At 39.6% G+C, this 23,816-nt stretch overlaps 1 protein-coding gene and 1 pseudogene across 1 annotated transcript; one reads left to right on the forward strand and one right to left on the reverse strand.

Moving 5' to 3' along the window:
* LOC102470512 (ubiquitin-40S ribosomal protein S27a pseudogene) overlaps nucleotides 1-1,170 on the reverse strand; it is an 8,612-nt pseudogene extending 7,442 nt beyond the window's left edge.
* A 3,591-nt stretch (nucleotides 1,171-4,761) lies between these two features.
* On the forward strand, nucleotides 4,762-18,289 carry SMLR1 (small leucine rich protein 1). Its single transcript, XM_027770246.1, is given in 5 exon segments — nucleotides 4,762-4,833; nucleotides 9,304-9,438; nucleotides 10,838-10,898; nucleotides 10,901-11,032; nucleotides 17,524-18,289. Coding segments are annotated over 5 exon segments (486 nt in total). The 3' UTR covers nucleotides 17,610-18,289.
* Nucleotides 18,290-23,816: the final 5,527 nt, after the last annotated feature.

A 23,816-nucleotide genomic window follows, 5' to 3' on the forward strand; every position in this document is an offset into this window, starting at 1 on the left:
TCTCTCTCTTTCTGTTTCTTTCTGGTGAGTATATGTCCTCTCCGACTATAAATGAAAAACAATGAAAATCCCCACAAATTTCTGTGTAAAAAAAATGTTTGCTTAGACTGAAGGAGGAAATAACAAATTATAAATTTCAAAAGTTAACAAATCAATAAAATTGTTTCTATTCTTAACCTTCTGGCAATATCATATTTAAATTTTGGATATTTTTCTCATCATATTTCCAATTTCAAGTATAATCAGCAATATTAAGTAACATACAAAATTAATCAGAAATGAAGACATTTGCAAGAGGAATTAAATTTAATTTAAAATTATCATTATGCTGTATTGAACTACACCACCATGTAAATTACTCTTACACTACTGCATATATTGAACTTCCATAAATATGTATAGCACTTGTTTCTTTTTTTTTTTTTTAAGGGGTTTTTTTTTTTTTTTTTTTGCTATAGGGCATGTATGCTCGCCAGACAGACAGAGAGACAGAAAGCCAGAAATCACCTCCCGGGGGGATGGCTACGCTGCAATCCCTTTTCCTCTCGGGATCTTGGGCACGCACGCACACATGCCCGGCGTGAGTTTTAAGTCACCAGGTCCAGGACACGAATCGCGGTTTACTACATGGGAGTCCAGCAACATAGCCATTATGCTAACTGCTGGTCCCTAGCACTTGTTTCTTCAGGTCTAAGCTCCATCTGGTGGAAACCCGTCATTTTGTCAGGACCAGCCAGGACCATTGTATTTGCTACACTGTAATCCACTAACTCTGGGTCCACAAACACGAGGTGCTCTCACTATTTATGGTACTACGACTGTCAATTATTACCCTCAAACATAGAAGTTCTGAAATTCTATCTTATGCAACTTCTTCAAAAACTACATACTGTTTGTATAAGTGTATACACTGCAGGAGAGAACTTTCATTTTGATTAGGCATCAATGACAATTACGTCTTCTGCTTATAATTTTGCATAAACAATGTTTGGAAACATTTTCCAGAGTAGCTTTTGGTTCTCCATTTCAAATCTATTCCTCCTTCACTTCTCACATAAGTCTGAAGTCGAGGCACAGCACAGGTTTATATTGCAAAATGACCTTTGATCTCTGCACAACTCCAAGAATCAGTGCGGTGTTAGGAGTGGTTGGAATATTTCTGGAAGCCATTCTTATACCGTGACAGCTAACTACAACTTAACTATACATAGAAATGACTGTAAACCACATCAGCTTAGCACTAGCCTAAACTGAAAAACATCCTTAATTCATGTTCTTAACTTGTCCCCAAAATCTTCATGGTAGCTCGTACATTCCTTGACACCAGAAAATGTGACTGAGGGGAAGTTGGAGTGGAAAGAGACAGAGTATTAACCAACTGCAGTTAAAATATCTTTTGTTTGCAAACTTAACAATAACTATGACCACATTTATCTACTTCAGCGTCTTTCCCTGGGTCTTGGAAGGGCCCATGCACATAAGGGTCATTGAAGGTTAAACCTCATTGGCTTCATGATAAATCAGTCTCTGTTCTTATCTCTTATCACATAAATATGTTGATTAGTCAGACAGGATGGGTGAAGAAAGAGAAAACCTGAATCAAGCAGGACTTCCATATCTAATATTCCAAATTAGTTCAAACAACGAGTAACTTCCGGTGTGTCTAAGTTTCTTCATCCCCATAAACAACCTGGAGAACCCTCACCTTTAGACTATACCCAGAGAGCCATCATTGCTGCCACAGCTGATTGCTAATAATCACTAGCAATCAGAAACATCTTACTTATACTGCCATCCCAGGTAGGATGACAAGGAATCTGTCTTCAGGTGGACATATTCCAGTGATTATTTTCCTACAGACAAAATAACTTTGCAAAGGGGTTTGAGCTGACACTAGAAAATTTCATGAACAATGAAACAAAATGGAGTCTTCATGAATTTGGGGACCGGGCTGTGCTACTAAAATTTATAAAACCAAAAACCAGTGAAACCCACAAAATGATCATTTCTCAAAATAATTTGTTCCCTATTCTCTGCACTCTACCTAAAAATCCCAACCTGTACATTGATAACTTATTTTTGGAGTACCTGGATAAACCTCCTTAGAGTGTTTTATACGCAAATGGTATTCTGCAGCCCCTAATTTCCTGAGATTCTCTTGGCAGAAAACACTCAATGATCCAGCAAGTTTCAGAAAGGCTGCATGCTGCATCTCCCTAGGATGTTGACAGGGCACCTTACCAAACTGAAAGCTCTAAGAAACTTCACAATAAAGAAGTTCCTGGGACAAGTAGTTGGCATAACGACTATGTCGCTGGACTCCCATGTAGTTGACCATGGTTCTAGTCCCAGACCCAGTGGCTTAAACTCACATCAGGCGCATGTGCGTGCACGCGTGCCCAAGATCTCAAGAGGAGAGTGGAGTAGAAGGGAGTGCGGCTTGGCAGTCCCCCCTGGGGGGTGATTTCTTGCTTTCTATCTCTCTATCCGTCTCTGTCTTTCTGGCGAGCACATGTGCTCTATAGCAAAAACCTCCAAAAACAAAAAAACGAAACTTCCTTATCCCAGTATTCTCTGCACTAACCTAGTCATTTTCCAAGCAATGTCTAATCAACTACAGAAGATTTAGAGTTTTACAGACCACACTTCGGGCACATTTCCTTGGCCTATTGTCGGTGTGGCTGAGTTTCTCAGAAGTGTATGAGAAACTCCTGTCTTCAGTGTGCCCCAACAACAGTTTGCCTCTTCCTTATCTTCTACCTTGCCAAAAACATTCCCATCTCAGGAATTTAGTAGTTGCCTCTCCCTCTGCCTAGAACTCTTATTCTTTCAAATATGTAGTAGCTTATTCTTCTGCATCATTTAAGTCCCTGTTCACAAGTCAATCTTTCTGAGAAACCTTCTGTAATGGACTGAATTGATTCTCTCCCCATCCCCCATCCCAAATTCAAATGTTGAAGCCCTACAGCATCCAATCTGTTACCCACCATTGCTTGTGTGTCTGCCCTGCTGGAATGTCAGCTCTGTTAGGACAGAGATTTGTTCACAGCCCCCAGAGCTGTGTCTCTGGGGCACTTGGAATGCACTCAATAAATATTTGTTACCTGCAACTATGAATAATGACAGCCTAGGGGACTTTTCTCAAAGTTCAAAAACCAGAGTTTGTTTTTTTTTTTTTTTTTTTCTGAATGAGTATTTCGATTAATACTAAGGCTAAGGCATGATTTCGGAGCCCTTGTTTTTGTGTTTATGGTAGTGTTGCTGCCAAGTGATACTACTTCATTTGACACAGGCTAGTGAACAAAGTTCAGAAGGGCAGTTAGCAAGAGACAGAACACAGACTTGTACACCCATAGGAGTTCACAATGTGAGGGATGCTTCCTTACAACAAAACTTACCCATATGAGGAAAACCAACCATTTGTTTGAAATTCATTCATTTCGTAGTTTTGTTTGTATTTGCTTTTAATATGACTATGTAGCTGTATGTAATTTAATATTTTAGATATCAACTAATGGTCCTTTGGCCCCTGCTGCCGATGAACTTCAGAGCTTTCATTGCTCTATGGCGTGTCATGACTCATTCTTTATGGCTCAGTCTGACAAATGCAGAATCCAAATCAGACACCTGCTGGGTTTGGCATTACTTTCAATAGGTCACAATTAGCTATAGTAGGCTCTTGGCCAGCTGTCATTTAGAGTCCAATATAATACATGGTATGACAGAAGTTCCCTAGGAATTCTCTCCTAAATATCAACTTATACAACACTTGTAACTTAAATCACATAAATCAACCCTAGGAGCATTCACTAGGAAACCAATAGGAGGCTTTAATCCCCAATGTAGTGTCTGTTTTCACCAGTGTAGGTATTTCTAATGATATTAATGATTATTCCTGCATAGTAAAAAGCCAAGTAAAGAGCCCAGTTATAGGGGCACACACATGTGCTCTGCAGAATGGGGCCACATGACAGACCCAGGTTCAATTCCCTGCTCAAATTAGAGGTCAGGCATATTAGTGAGTGCATATAGTCTCAGCAACTTGGAAGGCTAAGGAAGGAGGATCATGAGGTTGAGATTTTTTTTTTTTTTTGGAATTATTTTAGGAACCAGTAGTTAGCATAATGGCTATATCCCTGAACTCCCATGTAGCCAACCGCAGTTTGAGTCCCAGACCAGTGGCTTAAACTCACACTGTGTGCGTGTGCATGCATGCCCAAGATCCTGAGAGGAGAATGGAGGAGAAGAGATTGCGGCATGGCCATCTACCCTGGGGGGTGATTTCTTGCCTTCTATCTCTCTGTCTCTTTTTGCCTTTCTGACAAGTGCACACTCTCTATAGCCAAAACCTCTCAAAAAATAAAAAGAATTATTTTATTTAACTTTATTTATTTATATTTTAAAATTTGACCAGAGAGGGACAGAGAGAGAGAAAGTGAAAAAGTAACCTGCCACATCCAGGACTTGAACCGCTGTCGGCCATGTGGGAGTCCAGCACCCTTAACTACCACACCACCTGCCAGCTCTAAGATTTGTCTTTAAGAAAAAGAATTTGCTGTCATTATGGTAGAATATTACACACTTTCTATGAAACCCCACCTCCAGTCGTAGTAAATTAAATAGATTCCCAGTGTTTCTATAGTTTCTTTGCCTACTAAGTGTAGTCCCAGGCAACCAATTAGATTGGAATAAGATAAATTACCAAGCTCTGAAAGTTGTTTAAATAAACTACAATATTTCATCTTCTAAGAGTTCCCCGTGATGAGGTATTTTTCACAAATAAAGAAAAACTTCTATACTAGCAATGTTTACTCAGAAATTGAAATTTATAAAGTAATATCTGTATGACAATATAAAAAGTATAAAATCTTTTGATATATCTAACAAAAGATAATAAAAACTGAAAACTACAAAACTGAAAGACATGTTATGTTCATGGGTCAGAAGACCCAATAATGTTGAAATATCAGTTCTCTCTTTGTATTAATCTATAGATTCAACATAATCCCAATCAAAATCCCAGTATGCCTTTTTATGGAAGTTGATAAACTGACTTTAAAAATCATATGGAGAGGGAACCAGCAGTTAGCATGATGGCTATGTCTCTGGACTCCCACGTAGTCGACTGCGGTTCGTGTCCCGGACCCGGTGGCTTAAAACTCACGCCGGGTGCGTGTGCGTGTGTGCCCAAGATCCCGAGAGGAGAATGGAGGAGAAGGGATTGCGGCATGACCATCCCCCCTAGGGGGTGATTTCTTGCTTTATGTCTCTCTGTCTCTCTCTGTCTGACGAGCGCACATGCCCTATAGCGAAAACCTCTCCAAAAAAAAAAAAAAAATCATATGGAGAGCACACACGACCTATAGCAAAAATCTCCCTAAAAAAAAATCATATGGAAATGAAAACTACCTACACTATCTAAAACAACTTTGATAAAGAAGAACAAATTTGGAGGACAAATAACTCATCTCAAGAGTTATTTTAAAGATACAGTAATTAAGACAAGTGGTATTGGTGCATAGATTAACAATTAGATCAGTGGAGAAAATAGGGAGAGCAGAAATAGATTCACACATAATTTGCTTCTGATTTTGTACAAAAGTACTAAGGGAATACAGTGGAGCAAGGGCTGCCTTTTCAACCAATGGTGCTGAACCAGTATTCATATGCAAAAAATAAAAAACTATAACCCATATATCCCAGTGTACAGAAAAATTAACTCACAATAGATGGTAGACCTAAGTAAAAATCCTAAAACTATACAATTTTTAGAAGAAAGCATAGGGCAAGATCTTTGTGATTTTGAGTTGGGCAAAGTTTTCTTAGACATGAAAAGCTCAATCCATAAATGAACAAATGGACAAATCGGATTTTATCAAAATTAAAAACTTAGGCACTCCAAAAAACATTGTTAAAAGAATGAAAAGATACATAGATGTAGAGAAAAATCTTTGCAAATCATATCTACAATGATTTACTATATTATATAAATATATAAAGAACTATTAAAATTCAATAAGAAAACAAACAACACATCTGTTTTAATGGGCAAAATAATTGGACAAGCATTTCACCTAACAAGATACACAAATGTCAAATGAGCACATAAAAAGATGCTCAACATCATTGGAGAAACACAACCTTAAACCATAATGAGACACCAACAGTGAGGCTAACTAGTCCTAATTCTGAAAGACTGAAGACATCTTGAGGCTCTCTATTTCTCCTGTTTCTGCAGAGACTGCTTAGGATAATGATCCCTCATCAACCCAGCTGGGCATTGTCAAGGGAGTTAAGGGGGTAAACATACACTTAGCCCAGATGCAGCCCTTAAATTCTCTTTTTAAAGACCCGGCTTGTGCCAGCAGATGGCATAATAGTTACATTGCTGAACTACCATGTAGTAGACTACAGTTCAATTCCCAGACTCGACTGCTTAAAAAACTCATGCCAGGCACATGTGCGTGTGTGCCCCAAATCCCAAGAGAAGATTAGAGGAGAAGGGATTGCAGCATGGCCATTCTCTCCCAGGAGTGATTTCTGTTTCTCTGTCTCTCTCCAGGAAGTACATGTGCCCTACAGCAAAAATTACTCAATCAATCAATCAATCAATCAATCAATCAAGGACCCAGCTTGTTTCGAGGCAGCATGGATTTATGCTATCACTGTTTCTGACTTGATACTTCACCAGCAATTTCTAAAAAAGTCAACATGTATCTACCATATGATCCAGTCATCCTAGTATGTAATTACCCAAGACAAATAATGAAAAGCACTTGTTCATACAAAGACTTGTTACAGGAGTGTTCATAGTGGCTTTATTTGTAGTAGCCTAAAACAAGAAATAACCTAAAAGCCCATCAACAGGTGAATGGATAAATAGATATCCATACAATGAAATGCTATTCAGCAATGAATTACTGATTTGTATGACAATATGAATTTAAAGTCATTATAACAAGTGAAAGAAGCTATACAAACAAAAGACTGTATGATTCTATTTGTATAAAATTCTAGAAAATGCTAACTATTGGGTCATCGGAAAAGTCAGGACACATTTTTTTTTTTTCTAAGAGAGATTTTTTTGCTATAGGGTGCATGTGGTTGCCAGAGAGACAGAAAGCGAGAAACAACCCCCAAGGGAAGTTATGACCACACCACAGTCCCTTCTCCTCTGTTCTTCTCCTGGGATTTTTAGGCATCCATGCACATGTGCTCAGCATGAGTTTGAAGCCACCAGGTCTGGGACTCAAACCACAGTCAACTACATGGGAGTCCAGCAATATAACCATTATGCTATCTGCTGGTCCGAGTCATGACACATTTTTGCATAGAAAAACATAGAAAATATGTCATGAGTTTTCCAGTGACCAATAATTTGTAGTAACAGATAGTAGATTAATGGATGCATGTGGATGGAGAAAGAGGGAGAAGTTAGGGACAGGTACAGGGAAGAAAAACAGGAAACCTAGGGGTGAAGGACATGTTCATCCTTTGTGGATATTTCATAGGCACATATATGTCAAATTACATGTCAAAATTTATAAACTGTACCCTTAAATATATACAGTTTATTATATGTCAACTATATCCCCAAAGAACTATTTAAAGAGAAAACTTTTACGTCTACCTCAAAAGGTATGTTCTCTCAAAACTTCCTTTGTGAACCAGAATTACCTCAGATCTACCAACCCATACCTATTATCTCATCTCCTTCTTAGAGTTTCTTAGGCCCTAAGGGCCAGCAAGTGGTATGGTGGTTGAGGGCACTGGACTCCTACATGGCCCACGGTGGTTTAAGTCCCACATCTGGTGTCTTGCTTTCTCACTTTACCTCTCTCTCTCTCTCTCTGTCTCTCTCTCTGGTCAAATTACAATAATAATAACAATGATAAATAAGGTTAAATAAAATAATTTTTAAAAATTTCTTAGGCCCTCAGTTGCCCAACATTATATCTTCTGGTTTTCTCTTCCATTCCTCAGAGCCTCCTATATCCATTTTCTTCCCTGGTGCTTACCTGGCCTCAGCCAAGTCTTAAATGAGAGCATTCTTTAGGGTCTACAGCTGGCCCTTTATTCTCACATGTACTCCTTTCTAAGCAATCTCTCCATCCCTCCCTCCTTGCCACCATCTATTTACTAATAAATCCCAATTTGACTTTGGAAGTCTTGGCTTCACTCCTGAACTTCATATTTCCTCCAGATTCCCACTGGACAACCCTACACCACCTACAATTTAATGACTGCAAAATTACTTCCAAACTTACTGCACTGCCTGTGTTTGGATCTCAGTTTGCAGCACCACCATCTTCCCTGCCACTCCAGCCAGACATGGCATAGTGGATGAGAACACGACCTCTGGGTGTGGATCCTGGATTTGAATCCTAGCTCCATCACCTACTTGTGCCTGGGCAAGTCACTTGCCTTCCTGTACTTTGTTTCTTCATCTGTATGAGTCTATCCCACATAAAATTACTGAGAAGATGAAATAAACATAAACTGCTTATTCCCATATAGTGCCTAACATTTAGTAAGTACTCAATGATTATTAGTATTGCTGGTGTGATCCACCTCTCTACATTCAAAAATTCACTAAGAGCTGTTCCTTTCATCTCTGCGGCCTCCCTGTGCCCCTTTCTCACTCTGCCATCTCTTATCTCAGACTCATTATATCTCAGTACCATGATGAGATAACCTACTCTAATCTCCTCAGTTCATTCTTTAATGTGCTACTTGAGTACTTTCTGAGCCCAGATCAGATCATCCACTTCCACTATCAAGGACCTTTGATTGGTCCTCCTTGTCCAAATAGCAGAGTCCAATAGGGCATCTAAGCTTGTAAGCTTTGACATTACCCCACTCTTTCAGCTTTCATACTTTAGACACTCTCTGGCCTGAAACCTATACCATTCAGTTACTCTCAGTTCTTCCCCATCCTTCATAAATCCTGTCCTGCCCCACTCTCATGTCTTTCTTTGAGGGCATTCCCCAGCTACCCACTCACCAGACTCAGCTCAGAATTTATCGTTTTAATAAACTCAGCCAAGTTCCTCAATTGGATTGAATTAATTAGTGCCTCTTCAGCATTTCCACTGTGCTCTGTTTACATGTCGATCTGGGAGCTACCATTGCCATTTACTTGCCTCTTCCCTTTAACTTTGTCTAGGCATTCAGTGAAGATTTGCTGAATGGAATGAAATGGGAAGGAAGAATTTGATAATAGGCCTAACAGCTGCCTGACATCTCCCTGGTAATGTCACCTGCTCATTGAGGGTCTTTGCAGATTGACACTTTACAAATTAGCATCCTGTTCAAGATGAAAGAGCACCAGAGAGCCATCTCGATGAAAAGCTTGCAAGGATAACGGCAGCAACACCACTCAAAGGTTTGTGGAGTGGGAGACTCAAAGAAAGTGCAATGAATGCTGACTTAATCTCGGTATTCTAAATGGATCCTCTGAAATTAAGATGTCACTCCTCTGAGAGGGATGCTGTTTACTGTTCACTGCACAGGAAAGCCAGCCAAGACCTCTTCAGTCTTATTATTTTGTAAATTAGGGTGCAGGCTTTACAGTTGAGACTGAACTCTTCATGACCAAAGTCCTTGATGGAAGAATTTGGGAGGCACTGACAATAGCTTGTCCTTGGTAGATTCTGGATGCCACTTCCAAGACCATTGTCAGGAACACCAGGAACAGGATGAAAACACAAAAAGAGGAATGAAGCCAAGAAGGTGGCTGCGAGTGGCTTCCCAACTCAGAAAAATTCTCCAAATTCTGCAGAATATCCTTTGACTAGGGAAGCCATTCTTTCCATTGGTTTTAGTTCAGTAGGCCTATTCTTTAGAAATTTTTCACTAAAGCAGCCAATGGTAACATAGTCAACAGATTCATGTCAACTTTGACATTTGTCCATTTATTGTCCTTTTTTTCCCTAGAAACTGACTTTACCAATGCTATACACACCACTATCATTCAGGGGCCACCTTCTGCTGCTAATGGTGGGCTACAGAAAGCATAAGCAAAGCAGAGCTAAAAACACAAGCTAAAGGAGCAGGCCAAGACTGACACAAGGGGAGAGGGAACAGGGCCACAACACCCTCCATCTATTTGGTCCTGTCTCCACTCTTAGAGGGCAGAGGCTAGCCTTACTCTTCTTTAGATATCCAGCATCTTGTCTAGAGGTTAGGTTCTAGTCTAATTAAATGTTGGTTAAATAAACAAATAAATCAATGCACTTCTCAGAGAACTATTCAGTGTAGAACATACCAGAAGTTTTCACATGTGGAAAGAATCTCATTTCTCCTTTCTTGATAGTATTGGGTCCTTGAAAGTCATGAGGCATTTTTGCATAGAAAAATAAAGAAAAATATATTATGACTTTTCTGATGACCCAGTAGTTGTATCAATTCTGTATGAAGTGAAATTCACTGTTTTCCAAACACAGGTATTTTAGCATGATTATTAAGTTATTTTTTAATTCTGAAATTTAGGAAATGTAGGAAAAAAATCTTCCTGTGCCAGGAATATGTAGGAAGAAAAAAAAATATATAAAGAGAGAGAAGAAGCTTTGCTTGAAGTCAAGGATTTTTAATTCTAGATAAATGGAATACAAAGAAATCTCAGCCTCCCAGGGTCATCCCTGCCCTTGGCAGATAAATACTCATCTCTGGAAGAGCTTTGGTAACCTGCCTTTCAATTCCCCTACCCTTAGTTACAGAGTAACCTGCCAGCGGTCCTCTCAGAATGAATGGGGCTGTTTAAATAGAACAAAGTCCACAAAAAGTTCCACTGAGATGTGTTGAGCAAAGGCCGAGCCTCAGAAGAAAATAAGCATAGACTTGGAACAAGGCTGCCCTGGTTCCGCATATGAACCCCACTGTTCCAGTGGAGGCCGTGCAGAGGCCATGAGCCCCGTGCTGTCAGCGTTCATGCAGGAAGTCCCCGGTTGGCTTCTGCTCTTTGGAGTCTTCCTGCCTGTGACTTTGCTGCTTCTCCTCCTCATCGCCTACTTCAGGATCAGACTAATCGAGGGTAAGTGTGAAGCCACTTGGGAAAAGGTTTGGCAGTCCTTTTCCACAGGATACTTTGGACACATGCCCATACATCATCAGTATTTCTGGGAAGCCCAGAGAAACACCTGGGTCTGATTTTTAGGTACTTCTCTATAAGTCTCCTCTCTAGAATCCCGGGTGAATCTGGCGAAGTCTGATCCCTCTTGGCAGTGCAGATCGTGTCCTAGGTTGTGAAGTCCTGCTGTAGAGACAGACCCCTTCAGCGTAGTCCCTCACAATCACACTGTGGATCAGCCACTTTGAAATGTGGGTGTTTGTCTCTCAAAACAGTAGATTCACAAACATTAAAACATCATTCAGCTTGCCTTTGCTAAGTGACAGATCTTAGCAAAAATCACATCTGAAAATCCCTCCTCAGGCTAGCTGGTGGCATGGTGGATGGATCCCACATGGCTGACTACATGGTTTGAGTCCCAGATTCAGTGACTTGAAAAACACATGTGTATGTGTGTCCATGTGCTGTATGTGTGCCTGTGTATGTGGGTGCCCATGAGTCTGTGTGCATACTCTACTATCTTGTCCACTGAACTTCTAGTCAGAAAATGTTCCAAACATTTTCTATCACAACATTTAGCAAATGTAAAGCTCTAATAATTAGATATTTTATCCTCATGTAGACTTTCCATGAACAGTATAGTCATAAGGTGTACAAAAAAAGAAGATGTAAAAGAAAAATCAGTACACATAAGGTGATTTGGAATGGGCATTTGGGTCCTGGACTGAGACTATTTATTCTACTATAATTGGAATGAAAGAAATTGGCTTGTGACTTGATTGACAACATGCTAATATAGATCAGTAAATGCTAGATTAATATCACAGATATTAATAATGACTGTAACATTAGCAATAAAAATCAGTAAACATTTGTATCATAGGGGTTAATAATGATTTTAGCAATATCAACAAAAGCCATTCATATTTCTTAATTTGAATGGTTCATATTAAACTACTAACAAATCACATCTGAAAATCCCTTCTCAAGCTAGCTGGTGGCACAGTGGCTGGATCCCATATGGCTGACTGCTTGGTTTGAGTCCCAGATTCAGTGACTTGAAAAACATGCAGGGCAGGACCAGGAGATGGCATAATGGTTGCATTGCTGGACTCCCACGTAGTCGACCATATTTGAGTCCTGAATCCAACAGGTTAAAACTCACACTGGGGGTGAGTGCATGCATGCCCAAAATCCCAAGAGGAGAATGGAGAAGGGATTACAACATGGCAATACTCCCTGATTTCTCGCTTTCTGTCTCTCTCTGTGTCTTCAGTGAGTGCACATGCCCTATAGCAAAAATCTCTCAAAGAAAGAAAGAAAGAGAGCGAGAAACACATAGAGCATGTGTGTCCCAAATCTTTAAAGGGCAAATGGAGGGAGAGGGGATTGTGGCATAGCCATTCATCACAAGGGGTGAATTCTTTCTTTCCTTTTATCTTTCTTTCTCTCACAAGGGAGTGGATGTGTCTTCTAGGGGAAAAAAAGGAAAGAAAACCACTCAACTCAATCCTTTCAAAAACTTTCCAAGTCCAAACAATGCCTTTTTATGCTACTCTGTAGAAAGGTGTCCCAAATGTTAAATGGCTAATGTTATAACATGTCATCTAAACGTCTATTAGAAATACAATTGAGGATATTGACTTCTAAGATGAGATTTAGAACATAAGAAATCCTAAAGGACATAGCATCAATCTCAGAATCAAAGGTGTAGTCCTAAATACAGGATACTCAGGTATCCTCCTGGCCTTTCATTTTCTGTGTGTTTCATTTTTAGTAACAGTTTTCTGGTTGTGCAACTCAGCCATACTGTGGCACTCTAGGGGGTTCATGTGGAAATCCTTTCCTTTGGTAAGTCAGTGTATCCTCCACTGCCCGAGACCAGTCTACTGGGTGTTTTATCATGCAGCATTTGGAGAGAACCTCCAAAAAAGAAAGAAAATTAGAGACCTCCAACATCCCAAGTGCAGCTTCTCTTCAGTCTTCCAAATCAGTTTAATGACCAACCCTTGGAAACTTCCCATTCTGAAAGTCTTTCAAAGTAGTGCCAATGGCCACTGTTAGTCACATACCCCCAAGGGTCCCTTTTAGAGCACCCAAAGGAGCAATAATAGAATGCGATAGTACACTCTGGAACTTGACTATTTCATCTCTGCTTGACTCCTCCTGGCTAGACAACTTTTAGGTATCTCAAAAAATGTATTGAGCATGAAATAAGGCAAACAGCAGGCCAAATGAGCCTCATGGATTTCAAAGTCTCTTATCAGCCTCTACTTACCAATAATTACAGATCAGATGAGTCAGTGAGACATCTGGTATGTGGGATAGACTCTGTTAAAGAGGGTAAATCTTGGTTTTAGAGCTTTACTTCTCCCTGGGAAAATGTCTATAATGTGTAAAATTTCAATGTGCCTACAGCTATTTATTTAGATACTTAGGTAATTCTAAGGTTTAAATGTATTCCTTTGAATACTCTGGAAAAGCCAATTTGTGGTTGAGAATATGGCCTGGCAGCACAGGGGCTGAGGCAGAGGTAAATGCAGTGTCAACTGTGGTACCAGGCCTGGAGGATGCACTGTGTACATCAGTGTCAATATTGCACAGTTATTATTATTTTAAGAGAGTTTTTTTGTTTTTGTGTTTTTGCTTTAGGTTACGTGCACTTGCCAGAGAGACAGAAAGAGACAGAGAGACAAAAAGCAAGAAAACTCTAAGAACATGTAGCTTTTAAAAATTGTACTTCTTTCTGTAGCCATTTTCCTAAGAGGAAGTAATATCCTATTTCCAGTTTGAGGGCAAAATGAGATCACTTGGCCCAAAATAAAGTATCTCCAGTTTGTATCTCCATTTAGCAGCATCCACTTAAAAACTGTAAACAGATGGTCAAATGTCATGTCGTTAATCTCCCAACCAGGGTTATGGCAAGTGTAATCATTCCTATTTTGTTCCTGTAAAGAGAAGGACATTGATAGATTAACTGGAGTGTTCACAGAACTCCAGAGTCCTGCATTCTAAAACAGGACTGTCTCATACATCCTAGTCCGTCAGACAAGAGAGCCATTTTAAGACATGACGGAAAGCATGTGGAGGTATTGTAATCATTCAGCATTAATCCTTACACTTCAAGCCTTAGGCGGTAATGGTGCATGTAAATCTAATTAGTATGTAGAGAACATCAATTTTCTCACTAAAGAAGAAAGAAAATTCTCCAACATACTGCAGTCTTCAATCTGTGTCCGTTGCCTTGAGGAACAGCTCTCAGGGTGCAGGTCTGAGTCTCGAACTTTCCACAGCTAAACCCTTCATCAACCACTGCCATGGACATTTTGTATCTCCCAGGGTGAAGTTTTGGTTATCTTCTCCTGAGTCATGAGCTTCCTAAACCTCTACTTCCAATGCTACCCCACTCCCGCCCTGATCAAGAACAAATTGTCCACAATAACCAGCACTACCAGAAAAATCATTACTTAACAACAAAGCCTATATCGAATGCCTTGAAGTTTTTAGAAGGTGCTAGATTCAAAATAAGGTTAGGTAATTGATTGGTCTCTGGACTTCAGCAATTTACATTCTAGGTGTCTTTTAATGAACTTTGTACATGCACTTGGACAGTCAGCAATCAAAAAGAAAAAAAAATAATGATTTTGACAAAGCAGAATAACTAAAAGGTGAGCAGAGTGAGATTGTTAAGAGTTCAGACTATGGAGTCAAACCAAATGGAAACCCTAAATTTGAATTCCAGGACAACAGCCACTCTCTACTTAATTTCTTAAAGCTTCAGTTTCTTCATGTAAAACAGAATGGTAAAGACATAGCTACAGGGTCAGTATGGGGATTATGTGAGGTGAAACAAAATGCTCTTAACACAGCCTGTTCTGAACAACTATTAGTCATTTTTACCCCTGTTAATTTGTAAATTCCAAGAAGGCAGAGTTTGTGCCACTATAATAATAGCTATTATTGAAATGGCGAAAAGTGACCCATCTAGGAAGTAGTAGGGACGGGATTTGAACCCTGACTGCTCAACGGCTAGGCCTTTTGGCCAGTACATTATTCCTAGAGTATTGAACATCAACTGGGTGTTATATCTGTCAAATGAATGAATCTTTTTGGCCCAGGCAAATAAACTTACTACCAACACGAAAGCCAAGTGTGAGAGAATTTTTAACAAGGCAAGAATTTTACAAAGGCTTTGAGAGATTTGGTTAATGTAACGAGAGTAATTATAATTATTGATGATGGTGATTACTCAGCACAAAGACCTACTTCTCAGAGAGATTACATGGTTCAACAGGGAAAACTTCATTCCTTGTAGGGTTTTCCACAATAACAAATTCAGGTGTTTTCAAGGCCACTGTCCCTCTAATTTCTGCACACCTTTCTTAAAAGACTCACTGAAACAAAATGATGGCAAGATTGCAAGCTCTCTAGGAAGAGTAAATTCTTTTATAGATAGAGTTTTGCTATAGGGCACGTGCATTAGCTGGAGAGACATAGAGACAGAAAGCAAGAAATCACCCTAACCTGCACCCAGGTGAATGGCCACACCAAAATCCCGTGTCCTCCATTCTCCTCTCTGGATTTTGGATACGTGTGTGCACGTACCCTGTGTGAGTTTTAAGCTGCTGGATCTAGGACTCAAACCATAGTCAACTACATGGGAGTCCAACTACATAACCATTGTACCATCTGCTGGTCCCAAAGAATAAATTCTCATCTCTACATGATGTTAGCACAGACACTTAATCCTCAGATATATGATTCATTATAAATTGATGAGCTTCCCCTTGCTCTCTCTATTCTAGTCCTGCACTATTGTAGTTCCCTTCTTTCAATCTTATTATTTAGATCACCTATCTTTATCTGTACAATTTGTATCTTAGTCCCTCATTCAAAGCACTAAAGTACAGTTAGCCATTGGTAACTAAGAATGAAAGAGAATTATTCATATTCAATGTTTATAGTCTAAGCAATGGGGCCATCTCAAGGGAATATCTCTGAAATAGCAAAACTCAAGTATAAAAATATAACCCAGTGGTTTAAAGTGTGGACTCCAGTCATACTGCCTGGGATCAAATCCTGAATCCAGAATTTCTGTAATCTTGAGCAAGTTGCTTCATTTTAGTTTATCTATTTGCTCATGCGTAAATTAAGAATGGTGACTATCTCATAATGTCATTACAAGAAGCAAGTAAAGCACACACAGGGTTTCACATAGTGTCAGGCATGTAGCAACTGCTCAAAAAATATTGGCTATTAAATACGGCTCATGTAGCCTAGGGTTTGTCACCATCCGATGCATATGCACCTTTTCCTAAGATGATAAACATTTGTAGAAGAATCCACCTCACAGGAAGTGCATGTGTCCTGGGGTGCATGGCATAGTGCCTGGCAAGGGACACATTGCATGGACTTGTGGGAACCAAAAAGAACATTTTCAAGTTTAATTCTACAATGTTCATTATCTTCCAAGAAATGATAAGCTCCTGGTCTCTGGTTTGATTAATTATAATTTTGAAAATATAACTTTTGGGAACAAAAGTAGGATCAGTTATATGTTTTGGTCAAGAAGAGGGATGTGTCTTTTGATGTACCCATAAGATCTCAAGGATCTTGAAACCTCAGGGCTAAATAACAGATTTATTGGGTTGTCGGGAAAGTGATGATGCATTTTTGCAGAGAAAAACATGTCCAGACTTTCCGGATAACCTAATAGCTGTTGCCAGAAATGTTAGTTGCTGCTCTAGGAGCAGAGTGCACAAAAGACGGTACCTAATAAAGCCAACAGGAGTAGGATGACCACGGGAGGGGGCAGAGGCGGTGTGTGTCGGATGCTATAAAGGCAGAACGTTGGGGATGGGAAATGACACTAGATTTAATAATTAGGACATCGTTGAGGAGCTTTAATACTCTCATATAATAGTTTTAACTGTGGGTATATTTTAAGCTGTTAAGGAATGTGTAGGCGGTGAAAAGTTGAAATAGTTAGAGTTGTTGGCAAAAGAGGCCAAAAGGTAAAAAGAATGAGACTAATTTGACTTCACATGCCTAAGTACACTTTTGGAAGGGAGGAGTGGGGGCTGAAACCCTATCTTATTCCTTCCAATGTCCCCAACCTCTGATCTCAATAAATGCTTACTGGATGGGAGGGTGTCTTAATTTAATCTACACTTAATCTACTAAATGTAAAATATACCTAGTATATCACTTTTATTACAGTAGCAATTTGTCCATTCTAATCAGGACCATCCTTTAGAAAGAAGCATTTACCTTTCCACTAGTAGTAGTTGAGTAAGGAGAGAGAGCCTGCTATAGGACTGCTTTAAGACTTGGATTCTGTAGCTCACTGAGGCTACCAGTGTCCAAAATGCTGACCACTAACCACTTAGGAGCTGTAAATGACCAGGGGCAATCAGCTATTTCCAAACTATTAACTGATGTACTTTTTCTTTCAGTTAATGAAGAACTCTCCCAGACTCTTGTTCACCGACATAGTCGCAAGGGTAACTCTTTCCTGCCCCAGAAAATAAAATGGACTTGATTGTTGTGGAGGACTGGCCAGTGGCTAAAGCACAATGAATTTCTACTTGCCAGAAACCAGTGGCCAACAGTTGAGTTAATAAAGTAGGCTGATAAGAATACTAAGGTGCTTGTTCTGAACCATAATGAAAACATCAGCTAATTAACCAAGAAACCTTCTATGAGACTCAGCTTAAAAAGTGTTTCTTCTGTTGCCCACTATACAAGATGGCAGGTGAAAAAGCTGTGAAGCAGGATACTAAGGAGAAGAAACCTGAAGACAAGAAGGCTGATGCCAGTGGCAAGGTTAAAAGGGTAACCCCAAAGCTAAAAAGCTCAAGAAGGGGAAGCCCCATCACAACCGAAACCCGGTCCTAGTCTGGGGCATGGACAGATACTCCCGATCTGCCATATATTCCAGGGAGGCTACATACAAGAGGAAGTACTCGGCCACTAAATCCAGGATTGAAAAGAAAAAGAAGGTTCTTGCCACTGTCACAAAACCGGCTGGTAGGGACAAGAATGGTGGCAACTGGGTGGTTAAACTGCAAAAAGCCTAGGTATTATCCTACTGAGTATATGCCTCGAAAGCAGTCAGCGTGTGAGAAAGCTGCGGGCCACCATTCTTCCTGGGACCATTCTGATCACCCTTACTGGACACCACAGAGGCAAGAGAGTGGTTTTCCAGAAGCAGCTGAGCAGTGGCTTGCTACTTGTGACTGGACCTCTGGTTCTCAAGTGAGTTCCACTGCGTAGAACACACCAGAAATTTGTCATTGCTACCTCCACGAAAATTGACATTAGCAAAGAAAAAATCCCAAAACACCTCACAGGTGTTTACTTCAAGAAAAAGCAGCTGTGGAAGCCCAGACACCAGGACAGTGAGATCTTCGACACAGAGGAGAAATGCAAGATTCGGAGCAGCACAAAATTTTACCAAAAATCAAAGCTGTTCCTCAGCTCCAGGGCTACCTGCAATCCGTGTTTGCCCTTACAAATGGAGTTTATCCTCACAAATTGGTGTTCTAAATTTCTTGCCAAGAACCTAACTAAATAACTGATTATGTACATATACACACATATATGCATGTACATACACATACGCACACACACACATATGTATGTGTATATATAAAATGGTTCTTCAGAAAGTACCAAGAACATAGGATTTCTGGACTAGGTACATTGTGACTTTTTTTTTTTATTACTGTGACTTTGCTTACTCTGAGGGGCATATTTTAAAAATAAAACTCATAAGCATCTTATTACATAAGCACGTGGAAGTCGACAGCCCACATTATTCTGATTTTGGAGGTAAAGAAACTGACAGAGATCAAATGAACAACCAAATATGAGTGCCTTATAGAGAGCTCTACAGCGTCCTCCATGGAGTACTTCCACTTGCTCCTCTTCCAGTTCAGCAACTCTTAAACGACACCATTTAGACATCATTTCTGGACCTGAGCTCACTTCTCTCTTTTCCCAGCTGCTTTCATAAGTCATCATGGGAAACAGTGTATGGATTTTGCCAATGCTAGGAATGGATAACCCACAAATGTCACCATGATGCAATTTGTCAATACTGGTGATTTGGTGTCAGGGAAAAAGAACAGAATGTTCACACAATTCCTGACGAGAATAATTCAAGAGAATTTGCCTCTAAAACCAGAACACCAGGGAGCTATTTCTAAATATGGAAAGAAGTCAACATTTTACTAGTAGCATTCTTCTCTTTCAGTGGGAGCCCTAAGGAGCCGACATAGATAATTGAAAAGAAGCATTTAATTCAAGGTAGTAGTTAAAATAGACTGTGATTACTGTTATGCTCTCCAAATTTTTGTAGTTAACAGAAGATGTTCAATCTGTCTTAAGGGTAAGCCTGGTTACATTCCAGTCTTTGCCCACAATGTTAACAGGCTGTTAGAGTTACATTATAAAACAAAATGAATCTGACTACCTGTAAGAAATGCATGAGTATCGGTGCTAGTTCAGTCATGCAAGATTATGTGGATAACCAAAAGCAAGAATGGACCACAGGCTGGATGTTTTCTGCTACTTCTCTGCCCCACCCTAATATTCTTCAGATGCATCCAGTGAGTGGACTCCACTTGCACATCTTGCTAATATAAAACTCTGTGTTCAACTGAAGACTCTTGTATCTGCATTTTTTTGCACCTGATTACAGTGAAAATGTCTGCTGGGGCTTTCAAACCAAGGTAATTTAGAAAAACAGTATTTGTGCCATATGGAAGGAATATTCTTTCAGTTCTGGGAGGAATCTCTTTTTAGCCCCTGGCGGAATCAGCTTATGTAAAAATGTTTTCTTTAACAGAAGGTGTGAAAGGACACATCCTATTCCCGACTCGGGCAGCTGCCAGCCAAATCTGTGGCTCAGCCATCAGGATTTGCTCCATCTTCCAGAAATGGGCACTTTGGAAGCTTGATTTTTGGCCATGGTGAATGCCAGTGCACCATTTCAGCTGTCATGGTAACAGATGAGCCTTAAACATACATGCAACATAATCAAGTAGTTTAAACCAAGACATAAACTATTGTTGCTGTCAAACTGAATAAATTACCTCCAATGAAATTATGACCAGGTTTACTGGTTTTGATACATATAGAGAAACAGAAAGTCAGTTCCTTCCATGGTGACAATAAGTCCTGAGGGCAAATCCATCCAAACCCTTACCGAGTACAGCCAAGCAGTTGGAATCATGTCTTGACTTTCCCCATGTTTCCAAGGTCAGTTTCAAATCTCATTCAGGCCTGGACTGCTTTGGTCCTTTTCACTGCTGCTGCCAGAATGAGCTGTTTCTGTTACCAGTAGGCCAGGCCAACAGCTGGTCGTCAGCTCCACTCTCCGCATCCAAGTCTTTTACCAGAGACCCAAGATTGCTCTCACATCTCCAAATGGTCTCACTGCAATAGTTCCTAATTTCATTTGTAATATTCCAGAATCCAAAAGAATTTCCCAAAAGGAATACAACTTGAAACTTTAACAAAACATTAGTACTTTAAATTCTATCACATTGCCATTATTAAAGTTTCCCAAGATCGATATGTGTGTGTGTGTGTGTGTGCGTGTGTATACACACACACACAAACACATACCATATACCAGTGATATATATATATATCCATAGACCATTCCCCATAGGGGTTGAATTTTTGCTTTCATCCTTCCGTCAAGTGCACATGTGCCCTCTGACAAAAAAAAATATGAGTTCACAGAAAATAATTATTATGAGAAAACTTGGTAAAGATTTAAATTTTTTTGCACTAAAATATACTCATTTTAATTCTATTTTTCCATGAACTTTTGAATGTATCTGCATAGTTGATAACTGAAAACTGGGCAAGGAAGGACATACAATATGCTCTCAAGTATTATTTGCAATCTGTTTTAAAAAAATGCACAAACTTCTAATTTGGCCAACTAACAGTCTCCAGAATCTTTTAGACAATTTAGCAGCAACTGAAAAATTAAGAACAGATAAATGCTCTTATATACTGAGAATAGTGTGGCCTTGAAATTTTAAGTTCTTTGGAAAAAATCTCAGAAATCAGAGTACAGAACTCTGATAGCTCCCAGAGTTCCTAATGTTCAATACATGTTGAAAATTAATTTTCTGATTTCTGTTTATAAAAAAAATAGTATTCGAATTTTCAAGGCATTCTCAGGAGAGTCTTGCTAAGTAAGGAATGTTATACATACAAACTCTCTAATGAGAAATGTATTCACAGAATCACATTTGGTTCCACAATATTTCTAAGGCTTAGCTTGTAAAGACAGGCCTCTTCAGAGAGTTGTTTCTGTAATAATTATAGAGAAAGTGAGAAAGGCCTTTCACAAGGTGACAGATAATTTAGTGAGAACAGATCCCAAAGACAGTTATGCAAAATATTTTTAACACATTTACTTTGAGGGACTTGAGAAGGAAATTCTATATCACATTTGAAAAGGAATATACCCTACTGGCCATTTGCTGTATAATGTGGACAAGAAAATTCAGCACATCATCTGATGTGTCCTGGTAAACGCTTCACAAGAAGCCGTCCCAATTAGACGAAGACACAGCTCTCAGCAAAGTCTGATTTGCCTGATACATTAAGGTGCAACAGGCAAGAAATAAAATGTAGGGCAAGAATCAGAGGAGCAGGATTCGGATGGAAGAGCTAAAATATTTCCTGAAAACAAAACAAAAAAACACAAAGAAAAGAAGCAAAAATATCCCTTGGAGAGCCTGTAAAAGCTGGGGTGGATTATTTAATCAGGCAGAGCAGGAATCTGGCTTGCTAAGCATTAGATTTACAAACTGTAACACTGCCTTTCACCATTTCAAATCAGAGCTGCTAAGCATCTTTGAGTTATAAAACAGAGCTGAAAACATGCTTTTAAAGTGCTTTGTGGGGGGCTAGCCAGTGGCATGGTAGTTGGTAGGGCAGCTGGTGCTCACAAGGTAGACTATGCAGTTCGAGTCCCAGACCTGCAACTTGAAAAAATATGTTGTGTGCCTGTACATGCATGCCCAAAACACAGAGAGGAGAATGGAGGAGAGGGGATTGTGGCATGTCCATCCCCCAGCAGTACTTTCTTACTTCTCTTGCTCACTCGCTTGCATGCTCTCTCTCCAGCAAGCACCCTATAGCTACCAAAAAAAAAAAAAAGCAGCTACATGGGTCCCCTGGGTGTCTCAAAAGTACTATGCTGTTCAAGTGATGCTGGGTCCATGTAGGAAATTGCAGGTTTGGTTCCCAGTTGGCCTGTACATGCCAGGTGCAGTCATGATCTTGGCTGGTGGGAAGGGCTAGGGTAGACAGGTGAAGGAAGGTGGCAGTGGGGATCCTGTCGAAGATGCTTCTTCTTTCTCTTGCTCCCCCCTCCCTTCCCCTGGAGCCCCTTCTTTCTCTCTCTCTCACAACAGAAAGAAGGTTTTTATTAAAAAATGCTACATACCACAAAATACTTAGAACTTTCCATAGAAAATATTGATAACGTTTATTGTTTTAAATATTATAAAAAGAGAAGCAGCAAATTTAGAGAATAAACAAACTTTATTTTATAATAGTATTACAGAAAGCCAAATATCATTTAATACAACTTGAAGCTGCTATAAATCTAATCTGGCATCATAACTATACATAGGGTCAAAAGCAAAGGAGAAAAATGTTCAATACAGTTAATAAGTCCCTATCGGGTCTCTGGTGTCAGCTTTAAATGGTATAGCTTTCTTACAATCGACAAAAGACCACCACAGCCTCCTGCCCCTCCCCAGTGTCCTCCAACCTGTGTGAATCATCGAACTGAGAGAGATATACCTGCTCAATAACAAAAGGTCAGTTCTACATGTATGCAAGGAAGTTTAATACAAAGCAAGGGTTCTACCCAAGTGTTCAAATAATGGAAAGTGTTGAAATTTGAATATGTTAAGAAAGAAAGCACTAAAGTTTTAAGCTGCCTGAATCTTTTAGAAGAAGGGAGAAGACTGTTTTATCTTTCTCCTCCCTCCTGTTCTGGAATGCTGTCAAAAAGAGCACGTGTCTGAGAAAGACTGGCACTGTGGTGAGATTGGGTCTCTCTAAACACAGTGCATGGTCAGGGGACTTCTTCATAGTTCTCCAGTCTGGAGATTCTCTGACTCTCCACTAAAAGTAAAAAGTCACAGGACTGGAAAGTCAAAAGGGTTCAATATAAAAAACATCCCCAATGAAATTCTCAAACATTAGAAAATTTCCCAGATATAAGAAATGTTTTTAATCTGGATTAATATTTCCTCACACAGCATGTTTACTGTGATCTGAAAACGCTGTAAATATCTATGGTAAGAATTCAATGGAAAGAATCTGGAAGAAGGAAAGCCACTATCTAAATTAGTCACTGAGTTTCCTTTCCGCACAACAGCACCTGTTCGAGTGAACAGCACCGTACCAGCTTAGGCTGGTTTCGTTCACTGTCATTTGATCAAAACAAATCATTAAAAAGCAGGTAGTTGTACACAAAGTAAACAGAAAACAAAAAACAAACGAAAAAACCTCCTTAATTAAAAAAAAAAAGAATATTTAGAAGTGGTTATAAAACAAAATAATATATTAAAATGTATGGAAACAGTATAGACCAGAAGCTGTTAAGGTAAGGTTTGGTGTTGGCATTTTAATTCTTCAGGCTTCTGGTCATAGTTACCAGTCGTAGCAGAAATGCGCTGGAGTAGTGGTGTGGTATTAAGAC

Source organism: Tupaia chinensis, unplaced genomic scaffold (assembly GCF_000334495.1).
Source record: "Tupaia chinensis unplaced genomic scaffold, TupChi_1.0 Scaffold000117_2, whole genome shotgun sequence".
Lineage (NCBI taxonomy): Eukaryota > Metazoa > Chordata > Mammalia > Scandentia > Tupaiidae > Tupaia > Tupaia belangeri.